Raw genomic sequence first — 13501 nt, forward strand, 5'->3', positions numbered from 1 at the left:
ATCTGCGGCTAGAATCGTCTCTACCAGATACATCATTACCGAAGGTAAGTAACTCGGCTTTATGTCTACTCTAGACTTAAAAGATGCATATTTTAATGTTCCAGTTTATCCAGCTAATTGCAAATACCTCAGATTTGTGATAGCAGGCAAATATTACCAATTCAAAGTACTCCCATTTGGAGTAACTACTGCTCCCAGAGTATTTACCAAATGCCTGGCAGTAGTCGCAGCTCATCTCAAAAGACAACATATTCACGTCTTCCCCTACCTAGACGACTGGTTCATCAAAGCCAGCACTTACCAAAACTGTCTTCGACACACTCACACCACAATAGACCTACTTCATCAACTGAGCGTTACCGTCAATGCACTGAAGTCTCACCTGTATCCTTCACAGATGCAAACTTACCTAGGGGCCACTCTAGACACTATCAAAACTCTAACCTCTCCCAATGTAGCCCGAATTCACAACATGCAGTCTTTGATGCTACAGTTTCAATCCAATAAAACATCACCAGCCAGAGTGTTCATGCAACTTCTGGGAATGATGGCGTCTTGCATTGCAATTGTATCCCATGCAAGACTCCACATACGTCCCCTACAAGAGTGACTAGCACGTCAGTGGAATCAGTCGCAGGGTCAATTTACCGATCTAGTGTTAGTAGACGGCCGCACCCATCGCTCTTTGCAGTGGTGGAACCCACAAAAAGGACAGCCTTTCATCGCCCCTTTTCCACCGATCGTGCTCACAGCAGACACATCTCTGACAGGTTGGGGTGACCATCTCCAAGTTTACACAATATATGGTCTGTGGAGCAACAAGCAAAATCCTCCACATCAGCTATCTAGAGCTTCTAGCAGTCTTTCTAGCGCTCATAGCTATTCACTCACCTCATAGGCAAAGCTGTCCCTAGTCCGGCTAGACAACATGACAGCAATGCACTATATACAAAAGCAGTGGAGGGGGACAGACTCTCTCCAACTTTCACGCCTCTCCCAAGCCGTTTAGAATTGGGCAATGCATCACAGAATGTATCTTCTGGCAGAACACCTTCCCAGGGGCAAACAATCAGATTGCCGATCTCCTCAGCAGAAAGAGGCAGCAAATTCACGAGTGGGAACGTCATTCCCAAGTTCTCCTTCCAACAATGGGGATTCCCACAAATAGACTTGTTCGCCACAGTCGACAACGCAAAATGCCCAAACTTCGGCTCCAGGTTCCCACACCTGCCCTCAAAAAGCAATGCCGTATGGATGAACTGGTCAGTAATATTTGCCTATGCTTTTCCGCCTCTCCCATTCATTCTGTGTCCGGTTCAGAGGCACAGGCAAACATCCCTCACACTAATTCTAGTAGCTCCCATATGGCCTTGTCACCCATGGTACTCCACCCTGTTGTAGTTGTCAGTAGTTCCACATCAAATGCTGTATCTCACCTCCAGGCTCCGCACGCAGAACCATGGAGAAATCAGACATCCAAATCCCAAAGAACTAAACTTGGCGATCTGGATCCTGAAGTCATAGAGTTTGGTTATTTAAATCTACCACCAGACTGTATGACTATTCTAAAAGAAGCAAGCAAGCCTACCACCAGAGCTTGTTATGCAGCAAAGTGGAAAAGATTTGTTGTCTACTGTAATAACAACAAAATCAATCCTCTAGATGCTTCTATACAAAATATCTGTTACCTGTTACACTTACGGCAAACTTGACTGGCTTATACGTCTATTCGTTTGCACCTGGCAGCGGTAGCTGCATATTTGCAGAACAGGCAGCATTTATCACTATTTAAAGTTCCAGTAATCAAAGGCTTTATGGAAGACTTTAAAAGGGTAATACCACCAAGAATTCCCCCTGCCCCAGTATGGAATCTTAACATTGTCCTTACAAGGCTTATGGGTCCACCTTTTGCACCATTGCACAATTGCCCTTTGCGGTTTCTTTCATGGAAAGTTGCTTTCCTCATTGCAATCACTTCATTAAGGAGAGTTGGTGAGGTACAGGTATTAACCTTGGAAGAACCCTTCTTTCGGCTCCACAAAGACAGGGTAGTTCTTCGCACCAATCCTAAATTCCTTCGCAAAGTGGTTTCTACTTTTCATATAAACCAATCAGTTGAGTTACCGGTGTTTTTTCCTCAACCTGATTCTGTAGCAGAACAGGGTCTTCACACGCTTGATGTCAAAAGAGCTCTAAGATTTTCGCAAAACAAAACAACTGTTTCAAAATGGATTGTTAAATTCATTAAAACATGCTATGCAAAAGCTAAAGGAACTTTATCTATACCCCGTAGAGAGCATTCCACTCGCAAAATAGGGGCTACTATTACCTTTTTAGGTACCATTCCTCTATTTATTTATTTATTTATTTATTTTTCACATTTATAGAGCGCACTGTTACCCGGAGGTGTCCTGGCGCTAGTTGAGTGAGTGTGTATGGGCAGGGGTTACTGTGTGAAAAGCCAGGTCTTCAGAGCTTTCCTAAAAGACAAGAGATCCGGTAGTTGTCTGAGATTTAGTGGTAACGCGTTCCATGCCTTTGCTGCTCCTAGAGAGAAACTCCTGCCTCCCCAACTGGATTTCCTAACTCTGGGGATGACTACCAGACCCTGCTCGGCTGATCTCAGAAGTCTTGTTGGTCTATACCACTGAAAGAGTTGGGAGATACAGTGGGGGCCTAGGCCGTACAAGGCCTTGAAAGTCACGCAAAGGGATTTAAAAATAATTCTCTTGCGAACTGGTAGCCAATGTAGTTTAACCAGGTCTCGTGAAACAGAGGCAAATTTGGGTGTGCCTGTGATTAATCGGGCTGCAGCATTCTGCAGAATCTGGAGTTTGTTGAGGAGCCCCTGTTGGGCGTTCAGCAGAAGGCTGTTACAATAATCGAGCCGGGACATCACCAGCCCTGTAACCACGGTCTTCTTATGCTCTTCTGCAAGGAACGGCAGGACTTTTCGAATAGTTTTTAAAACAAAGTGAGTTGCTGATGAGAGTGCATTAATTTGGGGCTTGAAGGACAAAGAGTTGTCCATAAGTACACCGAGGTTTTTAACCTTTGGGACCGGAGCTGGCGGAGTGCCCATTTCCTCAGGCCACCAGCGTGGGGACCAGAAATTATCGTTGGACCCGAACAGCAGAACTTCGGTTTTTGTAGAATTTAATTTGAGGCAGTTATCTGCCATCCAGTTACTGACTTCCCGCATACAGCCTCTGAATCTATCAGCTGTACTGTCAGTTTCCCCTGGTAGCAGAGATACCACTATCTGAGTATCATCAGCGTAAGAAGTTAAGTTGAAGCCGAAAGATCTGATAACTGGTGCTAGGGTGGAGACATATATATTAAAAAGGGTGGGACTCAAGGAGGACCCCTGAGGGACTCCGCAGGGAAGCGTAAAAGGGTCTGATTCATAGTCCCCTAGTGCCACCTTCTGAGTCCTATCAGACAAGAAGGCGAGCAGGAGTTTTAGCGCCTTGCCCTGAATCCCAGTGGCCCTGAGTCGGTCCCCAAGTATCTTATGGTGGACCGTATCAAAGGCTGCGGACAGGTCCAACAGGATCAGGGCAGCTCTACCTCCTGCGTCCATCACTGTTCTCACATCTTCTGTTGCTTTAATCAGGGCGGATTCGGTACTATGCCCTGCCCTGAATCCATGTTGGGAACGGTCCAGGCCCTGGCCAGCCCCTAGAAAGGCGCTTAGCTGAGTGTTTAGGAGACCCTCCAGGATTTTCGTCGGAAGGGGTAGCCTAGCTATAGGCCGAAAGTTATTCAGGTCCGTCACCGCTAGGTTCGGCTTCTTCAACAGGGGTAAAATGGAAGCTTGTTTCCAGCATAAGGGGAATTCTCCTTTTTCCAACATGACATTGAACAGTGGGGTGAGCCTTGCGGCCACGGCCGAGGAGGCCAATTTGGCCACGCTGGCTGGGCATGGGTCATTGGGGGAGCCTGACTTTGTCCGTAGAAGTCTGCTCTCCACCTCTTCCTCCCTAATGGGGGAGAAGTTGAGAAGCTTCGGAAGATTAATGTCTGCCTCAGGGTTAGTTACTGGAGCGACAGTCTTGACCCGCGTGTCTAGAGGACGGAAGATATTTTCTACCTTTTCTAGGAAGAAATTCGCCAGCTCTTGGCATAGTTTACGGCTAGGGGGTATCTCCACTGGTTTGATGACCGCCAGGGACGATACTGTGCGAAATAATTCCATGGCGGAATTACTGGCCTCCTTAATACGATTCGTATAGAACTCCTGTTTTGCCTCTTGAATTGCAGATTTATACCTTTTTATCTCTAGGTAGAGAAGCTTTCTATCCTCCTCTTTATAGTTTTTCCGCCAGATTCTTTCCTGCTTTTTACAAAGCAGTTTATGGTCCCTGATATGTTCAGAGAACCACGGCGCGGAGGGGCTGGATCGAGTGGAGTGAAACGTTTTGGGCGGGGCGAGATTGAGGCATGCTGCCTCCAGCCAGTTGGTATATGAGGTGGCTGCGTCCTCCACATTAACCATCGGGGGCCGCAGGGAGGTTTTGAGCAGGCTCTCTAGGGCCTCTCCATCTATATTTTTCCACCTCCTGATCGTTCTAGGCGGGTTTATAACCTCACTAGGCCTGGAAGGCGGGGCAAGGCTGATTTCAAAATGCACTACCGCATGGTCGGACCAGGAGACCGGAAGAATTGCCGTAATTTCAAGGTTAGGAAGATTGGAAAAGATCCCATCTAGAGTGTGCCCCGCCCTGTGGGTTGGGCCGGTAACCCTTTGGTTAAGCTCAACCCCACGCATCTGATCTAAGAAATTCCGCGTATCGGGATCTGAATCACATTCCAAATGAAAGTTAAAATCTCCCAGCGCAGTAAATGTCTTTGTGCAGAGTGCTTCTTCTAGCAAGCAACTGAGTGCAGGGAGAAACGAGCTTTTGGGTCCGGGGGGCCTATAAATTAGGCCACCCTTAAAAGATTGATGGTTGGAAAGGGTCAGGTTATATATGAGGGCTTCAAAATGGTCGGTGGTACCCGACTGGAATGAACCTCTGATGGAATTATGGTAGATTATAGCTAGACCTCCCCCCCTTTTATTTCCTCTATTCTGAACAAAGCACTCGTACTCAGGTGGGGTAGATTTGATGATATCCGGACCTGAGGCTGCATCTGTCCAGGTTTCTGTTACGAATGCTATCTGTGATTTGGATTCAACTATGAGGTCCGCTAGTTCTATGCTGTGTCTCACCAGGGATCTAGCGTTAAGTAAAAGGCATTTAACTGCAGTGTGTTCTTTCCTTGTCCAAGGCACTGATGCGGCCGAACAGTAATTACTAGTATGCCAGTCAAACTTGGGGAGAGCTTGATTGCAATTGATGCAAAGCAGTGGGAAGGGCCGCTCATCCACACGCATTTCCAACTTAACGCATCCTGAGCTCCCGCCTTTGTACCGAAGAGCCAGAAGGGTGTCACGGCTGTAGGCAAGGTGACTTAACGTTTTCCCTGACCTCGGACCAAGGAATCCGGCACTAGGCGCGGAACCTAGCTGACATATGTAAGGCAGCTACATGGTCTACACCACACACATTTACCAAACACTATTGTGTAGATGTTTTAGCACGCCAACAATCTAATGTAGGTCAAGCAGTACTTAAAACACTGTTTCAAACAACTGCAACATCTACAGGTTAACCACCGCTTTGGGAGTATACTGCTTTTTAGTCTATGCAAAGCATGTGCATTTATAGCACACATGCCTCACGCCGATTGTTACTTACCCAGTAAGCATCTGTTCTTGGCATGTAGAGCTGTAGATTCACATGCGCCCACCCGCCTCCTCGGGCACCTAATGCTGTTGCAGTTCTTGATTATATAATCATACGCATGGACATTTCTATACTGCACTTACTTACTCCTCTCTCACCATCTTGAGGGAGAACAATCTAACAATGGAGTTGATGCCCATGCACACTATCACCGACAAGAGGAGTCGCCTTACCTCATGATTAGGAAAGACTTCTTTGACGAAAAACAACTTGCAAACATCCAGACCCAACACTAGATGGCAGGAGTATGCAAGGAATATGAATCTACAGCTCTACATGCCAAAAATAGATGCTTACTCGGTAAGCAACATAATCCTTCTCTGTGCTTTCCCTGCATCCTGCTATTTGCGAGGTTGGTATCCCCTGTTTAAGACATCAAGGACGATTCCTCCAAACAGACAATAACCACTGGACTGTCCTGGCAAATCAAGTCTCAACTGCTGCAACTGTCACATTGACCAACTTCCATTCAGTGACATGCCCACCTCCCCTTTTAAGGTTTGTAGATTTTTTTCTAGGTGGTCAGGATTGGACCCAAATGACACTTACTTACAGTTAAGTAGTATGCTATTTTTACTCACCTTACTAGGTCTGGTCTCTTAAACCACTTCCTACAGATGGTCATTCGGTCTCCATGCTTACCGGTCTGTGTATACATGCGGAATGTAAACTGAAAGAAAATTAACTCGTACATGGAAAACCAGTGGATGTGTTGGAGTCAAAGAGAGGGGTATGAACCGTGTCTTCCAAATTTAATTAACTTGTGATGCAAAAGAGCTCTGCTGCCCTCCAATACCACAGAAGCAGGGGAAACAATGATTCTGAAGAAATTGAGCTTTGGGACTAGTAGAAAATCACTGCATAGAATAGGTACACTGTAATAAAGTTTGGAGGCATTGATTATTAATACAGCTGTGTTGTATTTATTTTCTCAAACTGTGTTTTAGTCTCGATCAACGCTGAATGAATACAGCGCATCAGTGGCCACCAGAGGAGTCATACATTCGAACAAAGCACGAACTTCTGCACTTGGCCAAGGAGGAGTGGGTTTTAAACCTTTGCATAAACCACAGTGGCTTTTGATCAATAAGAAGGTTAGTATCTGTGTATATCAGATGGCATCATATGCTAGAAGTCACGTAATGTTACTATCAATCACCATTTGAATTTAAATGCTGGGTGAGACTTTAAATGCTGTCAGAAAAGCAGAAGTTTCAGAGTCTGTTAACATTTAACTGCCAATAATAAATAGTGCTAGCTCCTTGAACGGAAGAAAAGATGTTATTTACTTGAGAATGTTTATTACATGCTGACTTTCATCAAAGCATCAAAAATGAAGATTAAGATTTTTTTTCAATTTCAATCTGTTATTCTCCTGGTTTGGTGCTAAACAGCACTGCTTATATGCACAACCGTGTTTTATCAAATTAATCACCATTTTATGAAAGGACAATATTCCACAAGTTACCTTTACATCCTGGTTCTCTTCCACTCTCAACTTGTCGGCATCCCTTTCACCTTGTGGTAGGAACAGAAATTGCTTTTGGAGGGTTTAAAACTCAGAGCTGTGCATTCATTTACCTTTGAAACGTGTAAGTTCTATGTTGCATGTCCGAACACCGGCGTTTATGACCCTTTTTTGAGTCTCGCTTGATTGAGACAGGGCACACGTGCTGTCAATTGCGGAAATATATGTTTCTTTAAAAAACGCTGACGTCTGTTCTTTACTTTCTGCACCAGCCAGCACAGATGCAGGAAGAGCTACTCCTTAGTCATTTTTGACGAGGTTTCTTACATATTTTGTAGATCTCTTTTTTGAGGTCTTACCTCCAAGTGTGGCAGAAATGTCCTCTAAGAAAGCCGGCTTCACGCCCTATGGTCCCTGTCACAAACAGATGTCGGTGACGGACCCGCATCTAGTTTGCTTCTGGTGCCTCGAGCAGGACCGCGGCCCAAAGGCCTGCCCCGACTGCTGCGCCATGCACGGAAGCCCTTGAGGGAGCACTATCTCAAGCTTCTGAAAGCACGACGTGCAAAGCCATGACGATCGAGAGGAAGGTCCCGGGAACGGTTCCAGAGCCTGTGGTAGTTGTCTCAATCAAAGGTGTTGAGCTATTCGGGTAAGTCAAAGTCCCTCAAGAAGAAGTCGAAGCATGCTTCGACTTTGCCTTGTCCGTCGACCGATGAGATGAGGGAGCGTCGCCACTCGAGGCATGGCTCCGCGGTTGAGCTAGTGCCTGAGTCTGCTCTGTGTCTTCCCGAGTTTCTGGAAGCCAGAATGACCCTCTCCCAACTCAGAGAATGTTATGAGGCTATGCACCTCAGATTTGGGCGGCCCGTTCCTGCTTGCATGCCTTTCGACCCCAAGGGTTCGGAAGGGGCCCCTTTTGTATTCATGCCGGTGGCTCCGGCCCTCGCACCTTTCAGGCCCCAGCGATCCACGAATGGATCCGGACCTTTGCCCATTGTACCATTGCGACCTTTCCTGGCTCCAGTCCTGAGGCCAATTCTCCTGGCGCCATCAGTGCCCACCGACCGCACCATCCCCATCACAGAGCCGGAGGGGCTTTGTCCGACTCCGGCGCGGACTGGAGCTATGCCGTCCAGAACTGAACCTGAGCCATAGCCTTACAGGCTAGGATTAGGGGAGGAATGGGAGGGGTCACTGGACCCTGAGGAATCCCAGTCTCATGAGGAAGGAAATATGGACTGGTGTGTGGATATGGGTGAAGCCAGTGGACTGAACACTTCTCAAGATGCTGGCATGTTTTCTCCCCCTACTGTGGCCATCAGAAAGTCTCTTTTCTGTCCCCTCCTCATAACTTGGATAATGCATTATTTTTAACATAGCACCCATGGCAGCAGAATTTCAAAGTACTGTCAAACAGTAAAAGAGGCCATTTGTGTAGTACTTGAGAAAGTGGTCATTTACAGTGCAGCAAAGCCTGCATCTGCGGCAGCAAGCGCTATATATAAAACAATACATTTTCCACGTCTCTGTTCCTCAAATGGTACTGTAACTAAAGCCTTCTCAACTCATTAGTCTGCTCTATGAAGTCTGCAAATCCAGCTGTTACAGGATTTAGGCTTTTTTTTGTCTCACTTTAACACAGCTTGCAGTAGGAGATGCTGTTCTTTCAGAGCAAGTTAGAATATGAAAATCACCCTTTCAGGTGCAATTTTGCATACAAAGACAATGATCTAGATAATATAGCGCCTTATACCTGCTGTGTTTCCAACTCCCAAACACTTAAGTTTTTGACACCCTGGCAGTCACATTTTAGACGACCTGACTGAATGAGCAATACTCAACCCTCTGCAAGGAACTGAGTCCCACCGATCAGAACACTCTTTGGTCAACTCAGCACAACTTCCCGCTTAGTCAGTACCGGCATGGTGCTGTAGTGCTCTGAAGGGACTGTAAGATGACACATACCACTCTACAAACCACCCAAATAAATAACGGTTTGGGGAGACAATGCAACTGACATAGGCTAGGAATGAGGCCCTGCAGTGCTGCTTCCACACCCAGTAGGCATCTACTTCAGTCATTTCATTTCATTTCATAAGGCTTTATTCGGAGCTTAAACATAAAGTCCATAAAAGCACGTACATAACAATAAAAAAACAACATCGTATTACAAAATAATCAGGCTGTTAAAATACATTTATACACATTAAAAAACTGTTTAAAATATCATACTAGGCCTTGCTTTAATGGCTCGAAGTAGAAAAGTGGCCGTAAAGAAGCAGACATCAGGTGTCGGGTTAAATAACAATTTCATGGTATCTTTTACTGTCCTAACTCCATATTTCTTAAAAACAGGTTTTAAAAAAGCTGAGCGAAAATTGCCATAAATCGGACAAAATAATAAAAAATGCAAGGTGCTTTGAGCAGTAGTATTATCACAAGGGCAGGGACCATTCGGGCGTTTTTTAATACTTGGAAATGCCACCAAATGGTGGACAATCCCAAAACGAAATCTTGTCAGTACGAACCGATGGGAGGGTCTGGAGACGAAACTCAGATATGGTTGAAAACCCATCGTCTCACAGAAACTACCATAGAACAAACAGGTAGATAAATTACCGTTGTCCCTCCCCCGCCCCTCTATCTTATGGCTCATAAAAACAGATTTCATTTCATTTTTGGTCAGACCAGAGACTGCATAATGATCCTCTATTACATTAAGACCATAGATCTCCAGGAAATTACTCGAAACAAATTTGACCCATGGAATCTTTTGATGATTATCAATAGAGAAACAGTCTTTGATGATAGCTCTATTTAAGGAGGTCTCTTCCTTTGCCCAAATAGCACGCCATAACAGAAGTGGTCTAAGGGCTACAGAATCTTTAAGATATTGAATGCCAAACTCCCTGTGCACCAGATCGGTAGAAACCGAAGTGGGAAGGCACAGGAGTCTTTTTAGGAAGAGATTTTCCTCCACTTGTAGACTACCACTAGCAGAATGCCCCCAAATATCAGCACCATAGAGATCTATAGAGAGACACCTCATTTGATAAATTATCAACATGTCTTTTACCCGTTTATCCCCAATTTTAGATGCGAACTGAAACACCCCATGTGCGCATTTCGCCATCCTCACTCTAACATGGTTGATCTCACTGGTCCAACTACCTGACTTAGAAAATGTTATACCTGGGTAGTTAAAAGAGTCCACCGTTTGGACCTTAACCCCATCAATAAAAAACTAATGCGGTTTTTTACAGCTCTTACCACATTCCATAACAAATGTTTTAGTTTTATTAATCTTCAACTTCCTTTCCTTAATGAACTGAGAAAACCTGTCCATTAGGCGTTGAAGGCCAATGGGGGTCCTAGATAAAATAACGGCATCGTCCGTATAAAGTAAAACTGGGACGTTGAAATCAAGGGTTTTGGGGGCGTCAGCCACAACAGCCTTTAAAACAGAGTCAATCTCGTTAATAAAAAGGGTAAAAAGTAGAGGGGCAAGCACACAACCTTGTCTAATTCCACGTCTGATAGGGAACTTAGAGGTACGCTCCCCTTCCTGGCCAAAGCGGACACTAGTTCTAAGGTTAGCGTATAACCGGGCCAAGAAATAAACAATGCCCTCGGGTGCCCCCATTTCCAATAATTTCTCCCATAAGATCTTATGGTTCACCATATCGAAGGCACTGCTCAAATCTGCAAAGGAGAGGAAGAGAGAACCATTCTTGGCCTTCGTGTACTTCCCTATGAGAAGATCAAGGTTGAGGCACTGTTCTACTGTCCCTCTACCCTTCCTAAAACCGTATTGGGAATTGGCTAATATGTTATTTGAATTGGCCCATTCTTCTAGTCTAACCAGAAGCACCCTGCTCATAATTTTCACGGAGGAATCGAGGAGGGAGATGGGACGGTATTTCTTAGCGTCCCTCCTCTCCCCCTTCTTATATATGGGAATAATAATAGATTCTTCCCAGGTGTTTGGGACACCATAACAGACCGCTGCATTAAATACGTTAGTTAATAACGGGCCCCATATCTCTGGTTCTTTTTTGTAAATATCTATGGGCACCCCGTCGGGCCCCTGGGCCTTTCCTCCCTTACTAACAGAGATGCAATCCAGAACCTCGGAAATTGAAATGTCTAAGGGAATGACAGGCCAATCCCCTCCCCCGACCTCCAGAGAGTTATCCGAGTCAAAAATCACGGAGAAGTGGGAGACCCAGCTTTCTGCACTGACATTAGCCGTCAGTTCAGGCATCTCCTCGCTCTTAAGAAAGGGACTATTAACTGTTGCCCAGAAAAGGAAGGAATCAGAAGTTTCAGCCGCCTGGTCTAGCTTGTCCCATGCCTCTTGTCTCAATTCGGCCTTCCTTTTTCTGACCGCGGCCTGATAGGAGTCTCTGAGCTCAATAACCAAAGTTGTATCCCTGGGTTTAACTACGAGTGCCTCTTTTAAACCTTTAAGGGCAATGGTGCTAGCGTGGTCGAACCACCCCCTTTGCCTGCACGACTTACCCTTAAGAAGCCTAGTAAATTTAGCATCAATAATGAGATTGATGTTTGTAAACTTGGATACGATTACATCCGTTAATACTTGGCTCTCTAAAATAACGGCAATTTCGTTTACGCAATTAATAATAATGGAGTTGGACAGAATATCTGCTTTATCTCCCTTCCACCTAATTCTAATTCCATTTGGACGGTGGGGTTCGATATTTGCTATAGTGTTAGGATAGGGGCCTTGTGTCGCCTTCCAAAGAGTGGCCTCCATAGTTAGGCAGTTGTGATCGCTAATGAGATTATCAACTACCAAAGGGGCAGTACACCACGGGTTAAGGCTAGTTGAGATGCAAATAAAATCAATCACCGTATTTGCATTTCGGCCCGTAAATGTAGGGATAGTTTCCCCAGAGGCACCTTTCAGATTCTCCAACAATTCCATGTCATAAGTCATCAAGATTTTGTTTAATGAATCTCCATATGGATTATGGGGAAAATGAGAGACGCCTTCCCCCCAACAATTTACAAACCCTATGGGCGGATAATGGGCATACAGCAATATTAAAATCCCCTAGCCATATGAAATCAAACACAATATTGTTACCCGTTACTATGTCAGCCAGAGCAGACTCTAAAGCAAACACTACCTGCTGCCTAGTATTGTCAAAAACATTATTATAAAAATTGATTAAAAGGATATTTCTACCCAGCTCCTGGTATAGCCATAGGATCTGGGAGTGGGCCCCAATGGGTACATATTTCTTAACAATAAGTGGTGCATCCACAGAAATCAGAATCAAAAGCCCACCCTTAGCTCTGCCCGAGGTGGAAGCCACCGCCGGCAGTTGATAAGAGACATAACCCGAATAATTAATGGGGTCCATACTCCAGGTTTCCTGAAAACAAATGATTTTAAACTTATTAATAAAATCTAACCATCCTAAACAAGCGTCCTTTTGTGAGAGGCCAGCAACATTCCAACAGGCAATAGAACACCGGTCCCAATTAGCTAATGCAGTGGGTTTATAAGATACTACCCCATCCCCATCGCCAGTGGTCGGACTTACAATTCCACATGTGACTGGTGCATCAGTAGAGTTAACCCTGGATCCACTTATACCAGTGGCCTCCACTGATTCTGAAGCCCCAGTGATCGATCTTGCATTTCCACAGTCAACTGTTACATCAGTATTGTAAACACCAGAACCACTTGTAACAATGGCCTCCTCGGATTCTGAAGCCTCAGGGACCACACTACATCTCCCCTCGCCGATGGTCATAACCACAATGCCTGGGTCCACCATAGGGGATACCAGTCAGTCGTTACAGTCAAGCCCACTCAGGGCCTGGAATCTATTATACGTGGGGATAGTGGGGTCAACACACATGTTCATATCTCTGGTCCTCCCTTGGTGATGCTTAGCATCCAATTGAATATCATAATCTCTATAAAAGAACCCAAGGGGGCGGAGAGAAATTCCTTGATCTCGTGTAGGAAGAGATGCGGCTTTGATCAGGACCGTGGAGGTAAGTTGAGGGTTTCGAAAATTAATAACAATACAATCCCCTCCACATGTCTTACGGGATTTCCCCACCCAGTTAGTTCTTCTGGTACTTAAGATATCCCCTGACAAAGCTACGGGGAAACCACACTGCCGGTGAAGCCAATCCACGGTTTTATTCTTTAATGATGAATGGGATTCATCAGGGCCGTGGTTGCTTCCGGTCACTC

The 13501-nt window shown here is 45.3% G+C and overlaps 1 protein-coding gene across 2 annotated transcripts in view; it reads left to right on the forward strand.

Annotated features, from left to right (window-relative positions):
• Positions 1 to 13501, forward strand: part of RAD17 (RAD17 checkpoint clamp loader component) — a 472816-nt gene that overhangs the window by 387137 nt on the left and 72178 nt on the right. For both annotated transcript variants that reach the window (XM_085632384.1, XM_085632385.1), the window contains exon 14: positions 6740 to 6886. In XM_085632384.1, the coding sequence (XP_085488510.1) occupies positions 6740 to 6886 (147 nt within the window). The remainder of the gene's footprint in view (positions 1 to 6739; positions 6887 to 13501) is intronic.

Source organism: Triturus cristatus, chromosome 2_1 (assembly GCF_964204655.1).
Source record: "Triturus cristatus chromosome 2_1, aTriCri1.1, whole genome shotgun sequence".
NCBI classification, from domain to species: Eukaryota; Metazoa; Chordata; class Amphibia; order Caudata; family Salamandridae; genus Triturus; species Triturus cristatus.